Source organism: Eublepharis macularius, chromosome 1, assembly GCF_028583425.1.
Source record: "Eublepharis macularius isolate TG4126 chromosome 1, MPM_Emac_v1.0, whole genome shotgun sequence".
Classification (NCBI taxonomy): Eukaryota; Metazoa; Chordata; class Lepidosauria; order Squamata; family Eublepharidae; genus Eublepharis; species Eublepharis macularius.
The window spans coordinates 223,588,422-223,611,918 of NC_072790.1; the positions used below are offsets into that span (position 1 = coordinate 223,588,422).

A 23,497-nucleotide genomic window follows, 5' to 3' on the forward strand; every position below is an offset into this window, starting at 1 on the left:
CTCTCTTATGGGGGCAGAGGTTGGGTTTCAGTGTGTTTGTGGTAAGTGCCTTTTCTTATTGAAGCTGCTAGAAAATAGGCCTAACTAGAAGAGGCGTGAATTGTGATAGAGGCTTGAGCACAAAGCTGTAGTTATCCTTTGAGCGTTGGCTCACTGCCGTGGAGTGAGCCAACCCGTATGCTAAGCAGAGATTATAGTTGATAGGAAGCATCCAAAGGCCGTTTCTGTTGCATGGTTATGGAACAATCCGTGGCATCTCAAACAGTGCTGTATTTACTGTGAAATATGTGCAGTTCTTCTGCACTAGCAGTATTCAAATTCAGCTTGGTTCAGCCTCAGCTTTTTTGTTGCTACTGAATGATACTCAGTTCTGTTTAGACACCATGATCTACCACATTCTTATAGTCCTCCAGGGTTTGGAATCATCTCTTTGGTTCTGTTTTCTTGTGCTCCACCTTCTGATATTTCAGTTGGGGTAATTGAGGTGCATAGCCTGCATCCAGATCCCATTCCCGTCACCTCCCTTCCCCAACGCTGGTCTAATAGGTCTCTTAATATTGTCATAATATCTGCACAGTCACAGTCAGCCTGGCTGCCATATTGTAGATCAGTTGAAGTTTCCAGATACTACTCAAAAGTGCCCCCATGTACAGTGCATTTCAACAAACATCCAGATCAGGTACGCGAGATTGGGTGACTTTGGCCAGGTTACCTCTATCCAAGAGCGGTCCCAGTTGGATTACCAGCCACAGTTTATAGAAGGATATAGAGATCCTCTAGAGTGATGTTTTTGCCAGCATATCAAACATTCAAACTTGAGCTCTAAAGAAGACACTGTGCCAAGAGTGGTTAAGGCACACCCCCTCCCCTGCATTTTAAGGCTTAGTTGCATTTGGCTAAAATAGATGCAGCCCTGCAGTTTCAAATGGGATCACATTGAGTATTTTGGGGAAGCTGTTTCCAAAGACTGGATTTGCAAGCCCTTGTGCTGTAGAGATCTGAAATAAGAGCAAGTACTTCTATAATGAAATGGGGGCTACTCAGTATGAACTCTGGAGTTTACGCAAGTAATTACAGTGCTGCTAGGTGAACTTCAGACCTTGGCGATGACGTCTCTGTCCCTCCTCCCCATGGAATTTATCATTGAGAAATAAGCCTGAACAGTGAGGTCAGTTTGTATGAAAATTGTGTACATGGTTTCAGCATGCATTAAAACGAGTATATTCCCCCAAAGAAAAACAAATGCATGGTTTGTTAAAAATTACAACTGTTATCTTGTAAATTGGAGCACAGGCCTAAGCCTAATGAATGGCATTCCTCTGAAACGTTTAGAGGAGAGCTGGCTTATTGCGGCATCCATTTTCATAGACAAGCGCCTCCTTCACCAAATTAATGAAGCAAAACAAAATAGTGGACAGATTTGGGCACAGTGAAAGGATCCACAAACTGCTTGTCTCGGTAACCATTGTCAAAATCGTGTGGTCATTGTAGGTCTGCCCTTTTCACAACTCAGAGGAATGGGTGGGATCTTTTCTTGTATGTGATATTGATCGTCAGTGAAGCACGAGTTTAAGGAACAATTCCTGTGTACCTTTCCTGTTTTTTGCTTGGAAAGGTGGTCACTCATACACAGCAGAGGGAAAAATAACAAAATGATGCCTAAAGAGATAACAATAGATAACATCATGGTAGCTGTGATATTAAAAAGAAAAATTGTGCATAATCTGTGTTTTGGGGTGTGTGTGTGTGGGGGGGGGAGTCTTCTTGGTTACATTATCTGCCTATAACTCTAATTGTAACTTTAGGGGCTTAGGTCTACCATGCTGTTCTTCTTTACTCTTTCCGCCCTTGAATCTTTACGCATACGAGGTTTCACATGAGACTGTTTCTTGCATAGATAGATATATCTATGTAGGAAAATCATATAAATGGAGGCTGACAATATATGTGCCCGTGTTGCATGTTAACAGTGGTGATCGTGCAAGAAATACTATTGTGTGAAGTGCCTACAACTACCCTAATATTGCAAATGGACTCTTCATGTTGAGTGCCACATCCTCTCAGACAGGTTTCATTATGTTCCTATTTTTATATGCTAATTATTATGGATTATATTGTTTATGGTGTCTTCAACCTACTTCACACAAACTTGCAGTAATCCTCAAACCAGCTCTGAAAATTAAGTGGTGGGTTATCCTGAATTGCCGATTGGAGAGGGGAGGAACTGAGGTTGAGAGTGAGGGAGATGACTGATGAATTCACAGCAGAAGTGAGACTTAATTGTGGGCTTTCCATTTTTGCCCTCAGCTAGTATACTAAACAGGCATTCTTTTATTTTACACGTAAGAGAGAGTGTGAACCACAGCTAAGGGTAAAACAATAATTACTCAATACTTAGCAAAGCATAGAAAATTCTCTTATTAACAATCTTAAAGCAGCTTAGTACAGAAGACAATGAATAGATTCTCATATAGTACATTCAAGAAAACAAAAGCAAACAGTAATGTACAAAGGCAAACGGCCAGACAGTAAGGTACAAACATTCAAAACTGTTTCCACAGTCGAATCTCAAGTCGGTGTAACACAAGGAGAATAACGGTAGAACCCAAAGTAATGTCTCTCAAAAGTAGCCAAAGAGCTTATATTATTTGTGTTGCTTTCATAATTCTAAGGATGGAATGAAGAAGATGGCAAGCTTCCAACGGCCGTAGACCCAACATGGAACCGGTCATCTACGACGCGTGTTTCCAAAGAAGAGGCTTCATCAGGGGTCAAACAGTCCTTGCCATCAAGTCTGTAAAGCACATAATGTCTAATAAAAATAAATACATAAGCAATCTTCAACTGAACTGAATTGTTTTCATTTTAGACTCACCTGCGCTGACGAGTTACAATTCTCAAGCGGCAGCCGGATGCACCCGTTTCATAGCTGTGCGCAATTAGCCACAAAGTTACTTTTTAAAGCATCCTCTTAAAGGAGTACCCTCCCTTTTCTAATAACACAATTGGAAGTCTACAGAAAACAAGCAAGATTTAATTCCTGATTTAAACCAGCAGGTTTTAAACTATTGAGATCGTAACTCCAATGGGCTTCCCACTGCAACAACAGTTGCTGCATTTGTTGCTGTGAACACTTTGGCACTACGTGTAATACTGTGTATTTAAAGTCCGTCTCCCTATGGTGATGAAGTAAAAAATGTTCAACCAAAGGAGCATCAGAAGTTTTATTCTTAATACGAGGCACATGTTCAGAAATGCGTGTCTTAACAGACCGCATGATACTTCCCATGTACAATAAATTGCAGGGACATAATCAAATAGACAACAGCTTCTGTCTGGCAAGTCGAAAAGGATTTCAAATAAACAGTCTTACTTCCTTAATAGTTACCCTAGATCCTGAAAGAACTAAGCTACAACACCGACACCTTCCACAGGGAAAGTGACCTCTGATGTTGGTAGCAGATGTCTGTGGGGTTCGTAAGTCAGAGTGTACTATGATATCTTAGATGCTCTTAGTCTTCCTAAATCCTACTGTAGGTTCAGTTCAGTTGAAGTTTGCTTATGTATTTATTTTTATTAGACATTATGTGCTTTATAGACTTGATGGCAAGGACTGTTTGACCCCTGATGAAGCCTCTTCTTTGGAAACAAGCGTCGTAGATGACCGGTTCCATGTTGGGTCTACGGCCGTTGGAAGCTTGCCATCTTCTTCATTCCATCCTTAGAATTATGAAAGCAACACAAATAATATAAGCTCTTTGACTACTTTTGAGAGACATTACTTTGGATTCTACCATTATTCTCCTTGTGTTACACCGACTTGAGAACTTAGTCTTTTCAAGTGTGGAAACAGTTTTGAATGTTTGTACCTTACTGTCTGGCCGTTTGCCTTTGTACATTACTGTTTGCTTTTGTTTTCTTGAATGTATTATATGAGAATCTATTCATTGTCTTCTGTACTAAGCTGCTTTAAGACTGCTAAGAAGAGAATTTTCTATGCTTTGCTAAGTATTGAGTAATTATTGTCTGACCCTTAGCTGTGGTTCACACACTCTCTTACGTGTTTGATTCCTAAGGGTGCTTTGCTTTTTTGTCATTCTTTTATTTTGCAGCATAGGCAAACATTAGTCAGTAATTTCAAGAGCTGCTAAATAAAAATCTGTTACCACACATCTTTTGTCATTCAAAAGTGATCCTAATGACACGGCCAGGGTTTTTACTATTGTGAGATTTACTATTAACCTTCATGATTTAGAGGCAGATTAATTATGTTGGGTGCACCCTGTGAACTCACAAGTACATGGCTTTCATGGGGATGGATTGTTCCTTGCCTCCTTCTTAAACCACCAAAAATCCAGTGCTTGGAGATCAGCAGAGCTGTGCGGGACAAAATACCTTGAGGCACAGAGTGCCACAGTGAGGGGTGGTGGTGAGCAAATCCCCCTTGTGCCTTCTTCTGTTGACAGAGGAAGCCAAACAAGCATTCCATCTGTACAAATTGCAAGAGAGACAATTTTGTCTTACTTTCCACTCCATGGCAGACCCCTCCCCATACTTTTTTGTCCACAAGTTTCCCTGCCAGTGTGGGTTTTTTAGTTGTCTTAAGGGTTCTTGGGGAAGGGAGGGAAAGATCTTCCAACATCACTTCTTAATTCATAGGATCCAGCCGAGTATATTGTGTTTTCTGCAATGAAGAAAGTAGACTAGTGTTTCCCAAACTTTTTTTCATGGAGGAACTCTTACCTGAATTCTTCAGATCCTGAGGAACGCCTACCTATGATAACATTTTCAGGCCAGAAAAAGTTGAGAGCGGGGAGCACAGTTCCATTACTGCTATATTATTGTCAAGTAAATTTATTTGTAAAGAGATTATATATCTGTAAAGATTCCTAGGGCATTACCATTAACGCTATTCTTCCTCTTACATCATAAGAGAAACGTCCTCTTACATCATAAGAGAAAACGTTAAGCTTTTTCTTGTCTTTTTAATATTTAATCTTTTTTCAAATATCAAATCAAAATAAAGTTCATATCCAAAGTCAATATAAGGTTTACTTTCAGTAAATACAACTAAATGTAACCTTAATAACCAGCACCAGGCCAAGGAGAGGGAAATGCTGACAGCTCTCCAAAACCAGCTACCGCGAGGCAGAATGAAATTTAGATCACCAGGCAGCCCTGCGTATGAAGAAAGATGTAGTATTTGTTTATCCAGTCTGGTTAATTGTTTTGTTTTAAATGGCCAAATAAGATTCACTTTATTCTAAGGGGGAAAAGGCGCTATATGTTCACTGGGATGACCGGGTTATAAAAACCTACACTGACAGGATTCGATCCCCACAGCTGTTTCTGTTTTTGGCTTTTAATTCCTGTTAGTGATGTCATGTTGAAATTCAGGGTTTTATGCAGAGGCTTTGAATGCATGGAAGGGGCAGAGAATCTGGATGACCACCTTGATCTTTTTGTATTTAATATAAAGTATTAAATAGAGCCTAATAATGGACGAGAAGAGAACAGTGTAAGCTGCTTTGTGCATTGGGAAGAAAGGCAGGATATATAAAAGAAGTGAATAAAAGGCTACAAATTCTTAACACGTTTAAGGCTGTTATATTGAAATAATAAAACTGCTATCCCTTTCCTCCTTGCGTGCTTTACTTCTCACACTATCCTCTGTAACTCTGTCCAGTTGTTATTTTTCAACCAGCATTTCTCTCCTTTGTGGCTTCTCTCATGGAATCCTTTTGTCACCTAGTTTAAATTCTGTCCACTGAAAACAGGAGTGATCACCTGATCCTTTATACTTTGTGTGTATAGGCATTCTCACGCTTACAGAAGAATAGTCTGTGTAAGATGTACAAATAGATTTATTCTAAAGTTCTAAAGAAGACCTTCAGAGGTCAATAAGCCCTGGTCCCTCAGAACTCTTAACCAACTTACTATTAAACTGAACACATTAAATCAACACGGGAGTTATAGAATGTAAATATGTGTTAACTTTTTACAATAAAAAGCATTCGTTACTCACTGAACTCAGCAATTAAATGTTTAAAAGCAGTGTAAATTCTTTTGTTTAAGATTGTGGTTGCATTTACTTCTTTCTGTATCAGGGCATGCATAACTACAGAAGTAAAATTGCTGCAGACTGCGAGGATCTTCAGCATGTCCTCTGGAAATACTTGCTCAACTTGAAGTGCCGGTTGCTCATGTTTTGTGCCCTGGAGGGTCAGCCATATCCTTCAGCAAGCTTTGAGGCCCTGGAAGAAAATGAATGGGTGGTGGGTTTGGTTTTATCAAGTTTTGCAAGGATACGGGTTTTCTCCCCCACCTCAGCTGGTCTGCGGTTGACCTTTGCCCTGTAGACGTTTGAAGTTCATTTGAGGTTCTTTGAATTTAAGTTCCTCTGGAGATAGGTGAAGAACTGGCATGTAACTGGTTAGTTAACTTGCAAAATTTGCATGCCGCCCTTCTGCAGAGTCAAGGCCGCCAAGGCTGCTATCACTTAAAAAGTGCCATGCTTGATCACACCAGTGGTCCATCTCACACAGTGTCAAGCCAATTGCTGGAAAGGATCAGAAACAGGTCACAGAGGCCAAAACCTTTCCCTCATATTGCCTCCTGGCACCAGCATTCAGAAGCTTGTGAATGTGGAAGTTCCTTTCATTCACCATGGCTAATAGCCACTGATAGACCTATCCTCCACACACCTGCCTCATCCCCTTTTCAAACTGTCTTTGCCTGTGGCCGTCACTGTATTCTCTGGAGACAAATTACATCTTAATCATCTGTTATGTAAATAAGTATATCCTTGTGTCTATCCTGCATCTCCTGGCCATCGACTTCACTGAGTGTCCTTGAGTTTTAGTATGTTTTTGAAGAGGGAGAAAAAGTTCTTTGTGTACTCTCTATACCCTGTGCATGATTTTATACATTTTATTTTAGCCATCTCTTTTCAGCCTTTCCTTCTAGAAAAGATTGTGCAATCCCTTCAGATTGAAATATTTAAAATGTATAATAAAAGTCTGTACAAACAATTACAACCCAAACTAAACGACATGTTAAAAGCACACAAAACAGTAATTAAAACATAAGTCAGGAAGTAAGGAATGGCAAACAAAACAGACATGTCTTTACCTGTTGGCAGAAGACAATGACAGAAAGGGACAGGGGAGAGTTTTGATGCCAGAGTCGAGGAGGCTGTCTCTTGAGTTGCCACTTGCCTGATCTCAGAAGGCAGGGGCATGCAAAGAAGGACCATAGAAGATGATTTTATCAACTGGGTAGGTTTGTATGGGAGTAAGCAGTCCTTCAGTTATGCTGGTCCTAAGCTATACAAGGCTTTAAAGATTGACTTCAGCATCCAGAATTGGGCTCAGAAACAAATTGGGAGCCAGTGTAGATGGGCTTCAGCCTGAGTGCCGCAAAAATCACATGCATGTACAGCAGCTCTCAAAGTCTGGAAGATATATGTGGCTTGAAAAGTCAGTAATTTCAGCTACCCTTGTGCTGTAGTCTGTGTTCTTTTAACTGTTTAGAGTCCTTCTGAAGCACAAGAATCAAGAGCCAAAGCAAATGGCCTTTAGATAGTGATGGCTGCACGACAAAGACAAGAACTTACTAAGACCTGGTTCTGTGGCACCGACAATGGCTTGGATTTCTAGACTTTCTTGGAGAAATATATTGTTTATCAAGTATAACAAAGACCTTTCTGCCAGACAGACAAATAAGAGACAATTTAAGGACAGTGATTGATGCTATTGAATATTATGATAAGCGTTGTGATAAAGAGGTTGGTTTCTTCTTTGTTGACGCTGAAAAGGCATTTGACAACTTAAACTGGGACTTTATGTTTGCCACTATGGAAAAGCTACAATTAGGAGAAAGATTCATCAGAGCAATTAAGGAAATTTATAGAGACCAGACTGCAGCAATTGTGGTAAATGATGAATTGACCAAGAAATTGACTATAAGCAAGGGAACAAGACAAGGTTGCCCGTTGTCTCCACTGTTGTTCATTTTAGTATTGGAGATTCTGATGATACAAATACGACAAGACGAGGAAATTCGAGGAATAAAAATAAAGGACTATTCATACAAGGTCAGAGCATTTGCGGATGACATAATGTTAATTGTAGAGGACCCACTGGAGAACATGTCAAAAGTGATAGATAAGATCAAGGAGTTTGGAGATTTGGCAGGTTTCTTCATTAACAAAAAGAAGTCAAAGATACTATGCAAAAACATGACTAAGCAGAAACAACAATTGTTAATGGAAACAACGGATTGTGAAGTAAGTAAGGTGAAATATTTGGGAATTGAACTGACTGCAAAGAATATAGATTTGTTCAAGAATAATTACGAAAAATTGTGGATTCAGATTGAGAGAGATTTGATTAAATGGAATAGGCTCAATCTGTCATGGTTGGGTAGGATTGCAGCGGTTAAGATGAATGTGTTACCAAGAGTGATGTTTTTGCTACAGACAATACCAATCATCAGAGACTCTAAACAATTTGAAAAATGGCAGAGGAAAATATCAGATTTTGTATGGGCAGGCAAGAAGCCTCGAGTGAAAATGAAAGTTTTACAAGATGCAAAAGAAAGAGGCGGAATGCAACTGCCCAATCTGAGACTTTATCACGATGCAATCTGCCTAGTTTGGCTGAAAGAGTGGATGATATTAAAGAACAAGAAACTATTAGCCCTAGAGGGATATAAAAAAATATTTGGATGGCATGCATACCTATGGCATGACAAAGTAAAGGTCAACTCGATGTTCCTGCATCATTTTGTACGGAGAAGTCTATACACAATTTGGAAGAAGTACAGAATTTACCTACAAGAAGGAACTCCTTGGTGGGTGGTTCCATATGAGGTGATAGACCCGAGAGCTGTTGACAATGAACGACAATGTCTGACATACAAAGAAATAACTAAAATAGAAGCATCTAAACTTAGAATAAAGACGCAAGAGGAACTATCACCGAACTACGATTGGTTCCAGTATAGACAGATCAGAGATTTGTATAGCTCGGACTCTGTAAAAGGAGGTATACGAATAGAGAATTCGGAACTAGAGCAGACCCTTTTTAAAGAGGACAAGAAAAGAATATCCAAGGTATACCAAGTACTGTTGAAATGGTATACTGAGGATGAGACAGTTAAAACACAAATGGTGAAATGGGCTATAAATTTTAATAAAGAGATAACAATGGAGGCATGGGAATACTTGTGGAAGACTACAATGAAGACAACGACATGTACAAATATTAAAGAGAATATTTACAAAATGATCTATCGTTGGTACATGACACCAAAGAAGATTGCGCTAGGGAACTTGAACACTTCTAATAAATGCTGGAAATGTAGGAAGCATGAGGGCTCCCTCTATCACATGTGGTGGTCGTGTGATGTAGCTAGGCAGTACTGGGGGGAAATAATAAGAGAAATGAGTGAAATTTTACAATTTCAAATAAATAAGAACCCAGAACTCCTGCTACTAAACTTGGGAATGGAGGGAATTCCAGCCCATCATAGGACGTTGATATTTTATATGACAGCAGCAGCCAGACTTTTGTATGCGCAAAAATGGAAAGTACAAGAAGTGCCAACTATTGAAGATTGGATTTACAAATTGCTGTACATGGCAGAAATGGACAAGATGACAAGAAAACTGAGAAATCTGGACTCAGGGCAGTTTAACACAGATTGGGAGAAGCTGAAACAATATCTGGAGAAGAAATGGGAGGTTGGAGGGAAACTGTGGCAGTTTGAGAACTACTGAAGTATAATAGAATGTAGAGGGGGGGTGACTTTACCGGGGGGGGAAGAGATAAATGTGAATTTATAAGCAGTTAGATTAACAGATTGATATATATATAGATATATATAGGTTAATAGATAGAATATTGATGGAAAATAATTAATGATAAGGTTTAAATATAAGTATTGAGTAACCAACGATATTTTCTTTCTTTGATAAGATTTGTATAATGCACCAAACTGAATGTACAGAAGAGTTAAATTGATTGACTATGTGATGAGTTATATAGAATTACCATAAAAAGATACAATGAGTAATATATAGAGAATAAGTCAAATTGTTTGATTTAAATGTAAGATTTTTATGGTTTATGATATATAGGTTTATGATATATAGAAATATTTAAAACTGGAAATGGGATAAATTGTTTATCCAAGATGGAAACAAAGATTTACAGTTTGGGTATATAACAAGAAAAGTAGTTAAGGATGTACTGCTTAGTATAATAGAGAATGTATATTTGTTTTAGATAGAGGAATTTAACAGAAGTAAGGGAAAAGGGACAAAGGGTGGGAAAGCTGTTGGAAGTCAACAAAAGGGGGGGAAAGGGAGGGGGTTAGAAGTGAAAAATTTGGGGAAAATTGAATGTAATGTAAAAAATAATGGATTCTAACCCAATAAAAAATTTTTTCACAAAAAAAAAGTATAACAAAGACCCAGGGAAAGATTTTTTTTTCAAATCTCTGCATAAAAATTTCTGTAAGAGAATGTCTGTGCGGGTAAAGTGCCATCAAGGCACAACTGACTTATGCTGAGCCCTATTGAGGCTCTCAAGGCAAGTGAGAAGCAAAGGTGGTTTCCCATTGTCTTCCTATGCAGAGTCTTCCTTGGTGGTCTCCCATCTTGTTAGCAGTCAGATCCCCTCCTCATGCTGCAAGGGCAGTTTATAGATATGGGATCTCATGAACCCCTTGGCATAAGTCTTAGGCACTGCCTGCCTCAAGGCAGAGCAGATGCCAGCTGACCTGGAGACTGGAAAGGTACCAGGACATGAATCAGAGGGGGAGATGACTGACTGATGGCCCCCACGCCCTGGAGAGAAGTTTAGATAACGAAGCTTCCTGTCTAACCTCATCAACGCCTTCCTTTACCTCACCCCACCCATCTACCCTAATCAAAGCTATTCAGCAGCCCTGATAGCCTTCCTGTCTGGTACTTATCAGGTCATCAAGCAATATTTTCACCTATAGTCCATCCCAGATAGTCATATCAAAACTTTTCTAATTTATTGTCATACCTCCAGGCAAGCCTTTCAGTTATTTTTGGGAGCAGGATGTCAGCTTTGCCCCTGGGAATGTTTCGTCCTATAATTGGGCTTCCCAGCCGCGTGTGCGTGTGTGCGTGCATGCGTGCGCGCACCTTTGGATCTGAACACAAGCCCCCAAACTTGTTTGGACCTGTCCTCTTTTCCATGAAACGCTGGTCATTTTACTGCTCTTCTGTAGACCTCTTCTTCGAAACTGATAATTACTGCCTTTCCCCCGAAACTGCTCTCCCATTTCCTCACTGTTTTCTTCATTAGCCCTGTATGTATGCTGTGTGCACTCTTTTGTATGCTTGCCTTTTATTTCTCTGTTAATAAAGAAACCTTTTCAGTTGAACATCTGCCTGTTTATTTGAAAGTTCTCAAAGGGAATAATCCCCACAGGCATAGATGGAGAATTTCAGTCCCCCTCCCAATTGTCTCCTTTAATGCTAATTCCCCCAGCTAATTAAGGAAACCTCCTATTTGGGTAAAAAACCAAGTTCTGATTCTGCTTAGCTTCCAAGATCTGACAAGATCGGATTATACCATGCCACCATCCCTCCCAAAAGAATGTCTAAGCTGCCTTTTTGTTTGGCTGTACTGATCAGATTCCTTTAAAATAATTCAGTTTAAACTTGATCTTTACTTTGTGGTATGAAGATTATGATGCTTTCTGTGGATAGATTTTCTTCTTTTTCCTCTGTTCTATGCTTAGATGACACACCCTTTATCAGGTTTTTTTTCCCCCTGCTTCCTTCCCAGTAGTACTCTGACTCACTTATAGCACTTAAAGGCTTGAAAATGAACAGCCTAGAGCTTGGACTTTGTTTGCCAGAGTTGTCAAAGGAAACGCGTTGGCCACTTCATCTAAAGGGATTTATTCAACTGGCTGTAAAATTAAAATGGACTAATCTCAGCCAGGGCTCGTGCGCAGATAACTCTGTGCTGCTTTTAAAAGAAACAAAGCATGTAATAAAAATTCTGCACCAGGGAAAGCTGAATTCTGGGTCTTGTGTTTATGTTAATTGAGTATATTAAGAGGTGCTTCATTAGAAATGGACGTCATGCTCAGTTCCCTCTTGGTTGTTTGCCCACATTGTTTACCTGAGCTGCCTAAAATTCTGCTGCCTGATTACCTATCTAGTGCTGTGACTTGGCCTTCAAACTCTTCCTCAAAAATCACCTTCTCCAGGAATCCTTTGGCCTGATCCCCTGATCCCCACCAGCAGCAGAACTTGAGAATGTATAATTAGCCATGCTTATTCTCTGCCTGCTATCATCACCGCTGCCGTCTTTGGTGCTTTCTCTTTTGCATTCCCAGACACTCTGGACTGTAGTCTGGAACATCCAGATACACCGACAGCGTTTTATGTATTAAGATATTACAGCTTTGGTGAAATCCAGAATTCCTGAAAATGTATTTTACAAGCTGAAAATGTAACTGAAAATCAAAAGCTTCATTTAGCTACCAGTGCAAAAATGTGAACAGCAAGACAATGGGGTTGCAGATGTAGGCTAAGCCTATGGAAAGCTATCTTCAGATCCATTCTTTATGACGTGTTAGAACCAGAAAGGGGATATTCCATCTCACTTTGGTGTCTGCTATACCCAAGGTAGATTATTGATTGTGGTAGATTTCTACCTTCCTCTGCAGACCTCTTGCTATAGGTATCCGTTGAACCATTCTAAATTCTAAAGCTGGTGTAGAGGGCTTTGTCTTCAGGCTAAATTTTGGATTAGGTGGCCCTCAGTCCACTTCTACTTCTAGGAATCAGAGTTTTGTATAGTGCAAGCAAACATCCAACTTGAGAGATCCTTTCTACTCACTAACACCAATCAATCTCTCTCTAATTCCACAAGAGGGATAGAGATAATGGGATATACACAATCTGCCAAGTATCCTCTTCCATTAACTGAAATCTCATTTCCTCCTAAATCACTTTGAAGTTCTGTGTTCAGAAATGATGTTAAACTGGTTCTGAAAATGTCAAGTGGACAAGATGATATATAGGATTTTATTGGTGCAGTGCCTGCTCTGCCTGTCTGAAAGGGGTAGCTATTGTACCAGGAAAAACTGACATACTTGTTGCTTTTGATGGTAAGGCACAACACAAAATGGTTAAGAGAGGATCAAGTTGGAAATTTCATGTGAGGCGGAAGAGTGTTCTGGGTGGTTGGTAATAGAATGCTTAGGAATGTTTAAATGTATGTCCCTGAATGTATACAGGGCATGTGGTTACAACAGCAACTTCTGCTGTGCTGAATTGCACCTCTTAAACTGTATGTGGCTTCACTGATGCTCCTGAATGTATATTGATGCCTCACGAAAAGATTGCATAGGGTCTTGTACAGTCAGGCGAGCTCTGCGGGATAATAGTAGCTCCGGATAGCTGGGATTTTGTACGGTAGTCAGAGAATATCCAGTTGTTCTGTTGCTTGGTAATATGTTTGGCAGTGGGGAAGAGATGCATGCTTCTCTGTATCTGTTAGATTAAGATGCCTTGAAAGACTTGCTGAGGCCTTCAGCCTAACCTCTGTCCCCGTTTGTTTCCTTCACAGTACAGCGCTGTGGACAGCAACCCCCTCTCCCTGTATGTTATGCACCCGTTTTGGAATACGGTGGTTAAGGTGAGCTGTTTTCCTTGTTTTGATTTCTGTTCTTTTGAGTGTATCTGTGCCTGAAGTGAATCTGCTTAACGTCCCTGTAAGTAGAGAAATCGCCAGAGCAGCCTGGTGCTTTCTGGTTGATATGGCCTCTTGTCTCTCTTGTCTGTGACTAATGTGAAAGCTTGGCCTCTTGAAGGGGATGTTAAGTGTTTGGAGACAGTCACGTTATGGCCTGAAGCTGTTGTGCTATCTCACAGTGATAAGGCTAGCCTTGCCTGACATTAACAGTCATGTCCTCCTCTCTTAAATGCCATGGAGAGGCCTTTTGTACGTGCTCATTAATGAGAGTGTTTTTTGCATGTGTTCTTACTGCTTTCCTGTAGATTTTCCCTACGTGGCTGGCCCCAAATTTGATAACGTTTTCTGGCTTCCTGCTGCTTGTCTTCAACTTCTTCCTCATGGCATATTTTGATCCTGACTTTTATGCATCTGGTAAGTTACCAGAATGATATAGATGTGAAATGCATGTTCCTGGCACTGTGTCTGTGCATGGAAAGGTTCTTGTTTGTTCACTGTGGTGTGTTCAATTTGACTATACAGTGTGCTTAGTAATGTGCTGCTGCACATCCCAGGAGCTGGACAACTTGAATTTTCCTTGTAGGGCTGCATTTGAGGAAGGTGTGGATGAAAGAGGTTCCAGTTTCCTGCCCAACCCAAGAAGGTGGGAGAGTAATGGCCTGAAAGGGTAGAAGAGGTGGGCAGGCATGGTCTGGACTCTGCCATTTTACTTATGTATTCCCCTGAGCTATCTAAAGATGTGCAAGGAGGGGGGGATGGCTGTGCTTTGCCCTAGACTGATCATTAGGATCCATGCTGCTGCCACTTGCTAACCCCAGATCCCTTCATGCGCACACCCAGTCTGATTGGCCTAGAATGTTCTCTTAACTCTTGACAGTGTAGTTATGTTGGGAATGGGAATGTGGTGGCAGTGTTTTCCTTCCCTAAATGATAAAAAGCCCAGTAGCGCCTTTAAGACTAACCAAGTGTATTGAGGCATAAGCTTTCAAGAACCACAGCTCTCTTCATCAGTTGCATCTGATGAAGAGCACTGTGGTTTTCGAAAGCTTATGCCTCAATACACTTGGTTAGTCTTAAAGGCGCTACTGGACTTTTTTACTATTTTACAACTGTAGACTAAAACGGCTAACTCCTCCTAAATGATAAACTCCAAAGCTGCGATCTGGGCTGACATGTGTAAGGAGTTGTCAATTTGCTGAGATGGTGACAATTTTCACGTTATCTGGTGGCCTTGAACAGTCTGGAATGCTGTCATAAATCCATGAGGAGCGCTGGGTGCTGGCCAGGCACTCCCTTTCTCTTTCAGGCCGCAGCATGGTAGTCCCTTTTCCTCCTTGCATTCTTTAGCCTCATTAGTGGTACATCAGTTCCTGGCCCTTCTTTTCTGCTGGTATATTGCTTTTCATATCACCACTCCATCACTGTTTACATAGGCGTCCTCATCCTCCAATAGCTTACCCTTAACATGCGCATTATCTCCTGCACTGTTTTGTTTCCAGTTAATCAGTCTCATTGAAAGAGACTACAGGAAGGTTATGCCAGAAAAATGCCAGTCATGGCCCGGATATGCATGTTTATTTCACGAGAAGGTTTAAGGGTCTGGAATTAGAGTCGGTATTAGAGGCAACTAGAGTAGTATCTGGGAATGATTTGATGGTGGATCCAGTGACTGTGTTAAATAATATTCATTACCTTATTGGGGGGAAAGGATACAATTTTGTTCCATCGGTCAGTAAGTGCAAAGTTACATTTTGCCAAAATGTGTAAGAGTCTACATGTTCCAATCCTGTCCCATTGTTAAACTGCAGAAGATGTGGGAAGTAAGTATAATGGGTCAAATTACATTAGGCTGTGGCCCCAGAAGAATTTGCTTGGTTCTGTGGCAATATGGTTATGGTTACTGTATTCAATGCTGGAAAAGTAATACTCAGGCTTTCGGTGTTAACAGATAACCAAGTTAACATAGAAAATTGTTTTTTATGTCTTATACGGGATATATTTTGTGTGTGCATATTTTTTATATTACCTCCCACATCTCAGAATCGTAAAACTACTTCCAGAGTGGTAGGAAATGGTCCTTTGGACCATTGAGCCCCAAACCATTTAGGGTTTTAAAGGTCAAAACCAGTAATTTGACCTGGACCTGGAAACAATAGGCAACCGGTATAGACAAAACTGTATCAGAGTTATATGTTCTGTCCAGGAAGCTCGGGTTCATATTTTGCCCACTGCTATTCTGAGCCAATTGCAGTTTCTGAACACTCTTGATAAGCAGCCCCACATAGTGTTACAAAATGCAGTCTGGGTATTACGAGGCTATATGTAGGTCAGCCTTTTTAAGGAGAGGCCACAGCTGGTGCATCAGCTGAAGCTGGCAAAAGGTACTCCTGGGCACTGCTGCAAAGCATCACCAAGTGCTCACCAAGCTGTATACTTGATACTTAAAGGAGGGGAGATTGCAGTCTCTGGATCAGCTGAAGCAACAACCTTAAGAGAACCTTTAGTGGATTAAGTTTTTGTTTCTTCACCAGATCCAGTCTGTTATGACTTTTAGGCACTAGTTCACAACATCTGTGGCCTCCCTAGAACTAGTTAGGCAAAAAAGATAGAGAGGGGTGTCACCTGCACATACGTAACCCTTCAGCCCAAATGACCTTCTTCAGTGCCTTCATGCAGAAGTGAAACAGCAAGGGGTCAAGAAGTAATTATCAAAAACTGTAAATGATAAATACCTTGATTGTGACGCTTGTATGGGTCTGAGGCGGGGGGGGATTCTCCAATGTTTAGGCATCAGCATCCAGTACTTTTAGATGCCATGGGCTCCCCCCCCCCCACTTCTGATCCCTTAACTCAAAGACAGCGGGTTTCAAGAGAAGGCATGGAAGGGTCTAGGTCCTCTTTCCTTGAATGGTCTGCCTAGTAAAGACTCCTAATCAGAGTCATTCTAATGGAAGGCCACTTCTTCACATTCACCTTCTCACTGCTGCCTTTTTTGGACCACTGCCACCCCATCATGGTCCTTGGGTTTGTGGGCCTGAAGGAACAGTATGGAGGGTAAACTGGAAGTCTGCAGCAGGAGGGATATTGGCAAAAATGCCCTCTCCTCCTCTGCAAATGGAAAAGCTGTTCCATCAGATTCGTTTTCGTTTTCTCGGCCATGTCGGACGCTATTCTCTTAGCTGCTTTGCAGGGGAAAGGAGAGTCTCTTGAGGAGCTAGTAAAGCGGTCGGTCGTCGAAGCCATAAAGCCCTTTGTTGACAAGTTAAACGAAACAGATCAAAGGGTTGGCTTAATTGAGAGTGAAGTGAAAACCATTAAGGAAGCAGCGGTGGGGGCGGAAAAGTCTGCTTGGGAAAATGCAGCACTCATGAGGGCAACAAACAAAGAACTAAAGCTGTTGGAGAACCAACTGATCGGGTTGCAAGTGGATCTTGCTCAGACAATATTGCGTCTCCAGAATGTGAAGGAGGAGGAAAATGAGAATTTAAAGGATCTGGCGTCGGAACTTTTGGCGATACCCGCGAAGGCAACTAAAGAAAAGTTAAAAAGCGCCATTTTGGAAGTCCGTCGGGCTTCTTCTTCAAATCTCGCGAGGTCAGCTGCCTCGCGAGATTATTATTAACTTTTCATCTAAGAAGATTCGGGACACCATCCTATATAATTCATACAATGCGGACTTGGACTTTCTGGGCAATAAGGTTAAGATATTGAAGGACATTCCATTTTTAGCTCGGAAAAGAAGATTTAAATATAAAAGGTTTGCAGCTCTTCTGAGGAAACGTGAAATAAAATACAAATGGTTATTTCCGCAAGGTATCTGGTTTAGCTATAAAGATCAAGTTCACAAGATAACATCGGAAGACCAGCTAAGGGACTTTGTGTGTAAACATCAAGAGTTCCAGCAAGAAGAAGAGGATTTCAAGCCTGAAGGGGGAGGGGAGGAGGGAATGAGCACAGTGACTGTAGCTGTTCAGAGAGAATTGCGACCGAGACCCAGAGGGGGGAAGAAGACCTAATCCTGATTGTAGTTTGTATTTTATAAGATCTACCAATCTAACAGCATTTTATAAAGTTCTAATGTTAAATAATTGCAGTATGAAGGGAATGCATTACTTGTAGATGTAGTGTTTGTGTTGTTATGTGTTGTTTCTTCCCCTTCTCCCTGTTCCCACTTTTTCCTTTTTGTAGTACTAGTAATTAAAAAATAAAAAAAAACTTTAAAAAAAAAAGGAAAAGCTGTTCCATCAGAGCACCTGCTTCTGCACCAAGGGAGCACCGGAAAAGCTAATGCCCTTGTCACTAGGCAGTGTTTGCAACCTGTGAAACAGGGACACGATGCTGCAAGATCACACTAAAGATCTGGCTTCTGCTATTTTAAGTTCCAGACTTTATAGAAATGCAAATATTTCTAGCTGTGGCTACTAAGGAAAAACTGAAAGGTGCAGGTAAAATTTCAGGGCAAAATACTTTTGCCATTAAGAGGTAGAAAGTTAAATTTCCTGATGCATGTCGAGATTCTTCCTCAGAAACTTTTAAAACAGACATGACTTCTTATGGTCAACCAGGATAATTGTCTCCTTCCCAGGGATCTGTACGTGACAACAGTCTTGTAAAGAGACAGCTCCTCTGATTCACTAGAGGAATTTATAAAGGAGAGCCAGCACAGTTCAGCGGTTCGACTATTGGTCTAAGGTTTGGCCGGCCCAGGTTTAAGTCCGTGCTCTGCCATGGAACCTTGCTGGGTGACCTTGGACCTATCGTACTAAACTTACCTCGCAGGGTTGTTGTTGTTGTTAAGAAAAAATGGAGGAGGGGAGAATGATGCTGAAAGCTTTTATAGGTAAAAATTGCCTTGAGGAAAAATCTCAAAATGAAAGAGCAACTTTTTTATCATTGCTTGCAGATCAAAACAAGTCACGTATGTGAATTTGCACACTCAACGCAATTCTGGATTAAATGCCTGTCTAGTTCTATGCTGGCAGTCACTGTTCCCACTTAGATTCCCAGCCTTCAGTCCTGAGCATGTGTTGAACAGGAGGAATAATTATGCTTTTCTGCCACCTTTAACTTCTGGATGCAGCACAGTAACTAGATGGCATTTTGAGGATGTAACCTATTCTCTTGTGCATGACCATGGAGAGTCTCACGGATTGTGTAATATCTGTGCTTGGCCTTCGGGACCTTTGCTTTGCTGCCCAGAGTATTCCAGAGGTTCTAATCTTTTTCAGTTGAACAAATTTGTTGGTTATATTTGCTGGATGCCCTTTGGAAACGTGTGGTGCCCTGAGGAGACAGAGCTTGGGATCTCTTTGGTAATCCAAGTTATTACTGAGAAGTTAGAACAAGCTAACACTGTTGGCAAAAAGTGTTTCTTTTAGGTGCCCTCCTCTTAGATGGGTCAGAAGCAAGCGGGAATAGCAACTGCTGGGTTGGATCTCACCAGAAGCATGCCTCGTGTGCAACAGTCCTTGCTCAAGCAGCAGCACAGAAATTACTGTTTGCTGTCTCCTCGCGCTAAATGGAAGTGATTGTATCACCACTCTCTCGTTTGTATGCCCAAGACAGCACAAGGTGTCTATTCTGAGATGATTTCAAAAGCAAGTTGTGCAAAACATTTACTATCTGCTCTATTGCTCCATAGGCACCTTGCCATCTCATTAAAATAATATTGAAATACTATCTGTGGCCACAACCCTTGTGCTACTGCTTGTGCAAGCAGAACTGCACTCAATTCTGCATGTGTATTGCTGGATTCAACCCACTGCATGCAAGGCCTTACTTTTATTTTTTATAATATTTTTTATTTTTCAATATCTAACATACAAAACTACTGCATACATACATAACCTACAAGACAGTAACTACAAAAGACTACAATAGCACAAGGGATGGGAAAGAAGGGAGAAAAAAGAGAAAGGGAAGGAGGGGTGGAAAAAAGGGGAAGGTGACCTACAAACACTAAACACTACATTTCAGTGCTTTCCCTTCATACTGCCATAGTAAAAAATAGCTTAATAAAATAGTGACGGAGTGGTTGATCATACAAATTACAAATTACAGTTCAAATTAACTTTTTCCCTCCCCTGGGCCTCGGGCGCAATTCCCTCTGCGCAGCTACCGCCAGAGCGCTCATTGCCTCCCCCCTCCCTTCAGGCTTCGGATCCTCTTCTCTTTGCTTGGTGTCTGGTCCAAATTCTGAATTTTTATCCACAAAATCCCTTAGCTGATCTTCCGAATTAATCTTGTAAGCTTTATCTTTATAACTAAACCCGATTCCTTCCGGGAGTAGCCATTTGTACTTTATATCCCGTTCCCTCAAGAGAGCTGCCAACATCTTGTACTTAAATCTTTTCTTCCGCACTAAAAATGGAACGTCCTTCAATATCTTGACTTTATTTCCCAGAAAGTCCAATTCCGCATTGTATGAATTATATAGGATACTGTCCTGGACCCTCCTAGATAAAAACTCGATAACAATCTCGCGAGGCAGCTGCCGCTTCGTTGCATATTTTGAAGATGCCCGACGGACTCCCAAAATGGCGCTTTTCACTTCTTCTTTAGTTGCCCTCGCGGGTGTCGCTAAAAGTTCCGAGGCGAGATCCCATAAATCCTCTTTTTCCTCCTCTTTAACATTCTGGAGACGCAAAATGGTTTGTGTTCGCTCCACTTGCAATCCGATCAGCTGATTTTCCACCAACTTTAATTCCCTGTTCGCTGCTCTCGTAAGTGACGCACTTTCCCGGGCAGACTTCTCTCCCCCCCCCCCCCGCTGCTTCTTTAATGGCTTTCACATCGCTTTCAATTAAGCCCACCCTTTGATCTGTTTCATTCAGCTTGTCAACAAAGGGTTTTATGGCTTCCATAACCGCTCTTTTAACCAGTTCCTCAAGCGTCTCGCCCCTCTGCAAGGCTGCCGTAACTGACTTGCCAAGAGAAGGACTCTGCTTTTTCGCTGCCATTTTAGGGGGGGGGGAAACCGCCAATCTTCCGAGACTCTATGAGGGGGGAAAAATCCGAGTCTTCTAACCTTCAGACCCCACCACTCCTCACATGCGCTTGTAGTAACAGAAGGGATTCGCTTACTTGCAGGCTTTCGCCTAATCCTGCTCCTTGCCGTTTTCCATAGCCCGGCAGCACACTGGGTGCCGCGCTAGTCTGCCGGCCTCCATAGGGACAAACGGGCGATTTACCCCCTGCCTCGATCTGTCAGAGGGCTCTTCCCGCCGCGTCCCGGACTCAGACTCCCTGCCTGAGAGTCTGGGGGCTAACCTTTGCAGATCAGCCGCCCGGTCAGGCGGCTCGGCCGCTTCCTCTCGGACCTGCCGAGAGGAGCGTCCGACATGGCTGCGAAAACGAAACCGAATCCGCATGCAAGGCCTTACTAATGCCTACAGAGAAGGTTGGTTGAAGGCAATTGAATGAGCTGAGTGCCAAAAAAAAGAATGGTCCCAGGGCCTCAACTGTTCCAGTGCGCATTTCTTCCCCAAAAGCTGCTGTTACACTGTCTTGCATACTTGATTCTCATCTCCGTGTTTTCTTTCCACAGCGCCTGATCACGAGCACGTTCCTAACAAACTGTGGGTCATAGTGGGTCTTCTCAATTTCGTAGCTTACACACTAGGTAAGAGTTTACGATTTTCTGCATGTTGCATTGATACGTAATAGACAATATGAGCAAACTCCTTAGCCTTGAGTTCCATATGCTTTTCACGCTCCTGATTACAAAATGCATACTTGAGGTAGGATTTCATCATTTTTCCTTTGTATTGAGGCTGCCCAGCTGCTTCCTGCAATCAACTTGGGTTGTGATAGATACGGAAATTCTCCCTGAGGCTGAGATGGCATGGTTCAGAAGCCAGCAAGCTCTGATTTGGCTATCCCTATAGCAGGGTATCCTTCATCACCAAGGAAGAATTGTCTGCACTGAGTGTTGCCCCTTTGTCTCAGGCCGATTGCAGGCAAGAGGCCAGTCTGTGGAAGATCCCAGCATCTTAGTTCGAAGTAATCGTTGACTATAAAACCCCTTCAGAAGAAATACTTCTGAGGCTATTAGTAACTTCTAGGTTTCCGTTATGGGTTGGGTTAGAGCAGGAGTCACTAACCTTTTTGAGTTTTTGGGCATCTTTGGGATTCTGACAGGGTAGTGGGTGCAACCACAAATTGGTTGCTGCAGGAGGCAGAACCATGCACACATCCAGAGAAAATACAAGTGCAGGGGAGAAGAGGGATAATTTTAAAAATACACTAGGAGAGGAGTGAAAGAGAATAAAACCGACACTGGTGGATGCTGCCACCCTCGCAACATTATTTTCAACTGAACAGCCAGTCAAATCTCCAGTGCCATATCAGAAGCCATGCTGGGCAAAAGCACCCCCTGCTTTCTGAAAATGATTGGCAGGCTCCATGATGCCCGCAGGCACCACGTTGGGGACTCTTGGGTTAAAGGCAGGATGGACGACAGCAAGAGGAAGCTTGAAGCTGAATGGTTTCAACAAGCACATATGTTAGTTTTGGATTTCTCCTAGTATCTTCCTTCTTTCAGTGTAAGTCACAGCCAATCACTGGGGCTGCAAGCAGCTTTAGACTGCAGTGATTTTAACCGTGCCATCTCTTACAGTCTTTGTGCCCCTTTCCAGATGGTGTGGATGGGAAGCAGGCTCGCCGGACCAAATCCAGCACCCCGCTGGGCGAACTCTTTGACCATGGCTTGGACAGCTGGGCTTGCATGTTCTTCGTGGTGACAGTTTACTCCACCTTTGGCCGGGGACCCAATGGCGTCAGCGTCTTTGTCCTATACCTACTCCTTTGGGTGGTTTTGTTCTCATTTATCCTCTCCCACTGGGAGAAATATAATACAGGGATTCTCTTCCTGCCGTGGGGATATGACATCAGCCAGGTGGTAAGTGCTGGCTTTCTTGCCTCTTGAATTTCTAAAGGAAAACCTAGAAACTACAGTCTAGCTTGCTTGTGTGTTCGAGGGTTGCGCGGTCATGCCCTGCAATGAAACAAGGTTATCCCCCAACGTGTATCTCTTCAGAAATAATGAAGAACTGTCCTACATGCCTGTAAAAACTGAATTACAATGCTGCATCATACAAATGCCTGTAAAGGCTGAAACTTAAAATTTCTAGATCGCTGGAATACATAAAAGCAAGGCAAGACGGTGATAGCTGCCCTATTTTTGGTCCCAGCTTTTGCTAATGAGCAACAGTTCTTCTGAACATGAAGGTTGCATTTCTGATTTTCATGATTGCCTCCATCTCTGTCATCTGTTAGCACTCATTATAGCCATGTCTTCTGTGAATGTGAACTAAAAAAAACACTAGGAGCTGTTTGATAGATCATACCTTTTAAAAATATGCCCCCACCAATTAATTGGACAGCAGATTCTGTTACCTGTTTTTAATAGAAATTCTTGCAAATGGCATGAGTTCAGGGGTTCACAGCAGGGAATGTCTTTTCCCAGTGGTACTTGTTGGGTCACACGTGTGCATCCTCTAAAACGAAGTGTACTTTTTTCTTCTTCAGAACTATTTTGGTCATACATATTGATCAGCTGTTTAAAAATTAGGTCATTGGCTGATTTTTTTAAAAAATACCTGATGAAAGTCTTAAAGAAATTAGATGCTATCAAACTTTTGAGGGGGTCCTCCAATGGAGTAGTCTCTGACACTGTTGTGTGACAAATGCGATCACTGTGGAGATATTAGATAGATATTAGCCTTCGTTAGATATTAGCCATTAGT

General features: G+C 41.7%; 1 protein-coding gene across 2 annotated transcripts in view; it reads left to right on the forward strand.

Annotated features, from left to right (window-relative positions):
* The window catches only part of SELENOI (selenoprotein I), a 62,492-nt gene that overhangs the window by 23,764 nt on the left and 15,231 nt on the right, over positions 1-23,497 (forward strand). For both annotated transcript variants that reach the window (XM_054988996.1, XM_054989005.1), the window contains exons 2-5: positions 13,626-13,694; positions 14,057-14,165; positions 21,298-21,372; positions 22,388-22,650. In XM_054988996.1, coding sequence (XP_054844971.1) covers positions 13,626-13,694; positions 14,057-14,165; positions 21,298-21,372; positions 22,388-22,650 — 516 coding nt within the window. The remainder of the gene's footprint in view (positions 1-13,625; positions 13,695-14,056; positions 14,166-21,297; positions 21,373-22,387; positions 22,651-23,497) is intronic.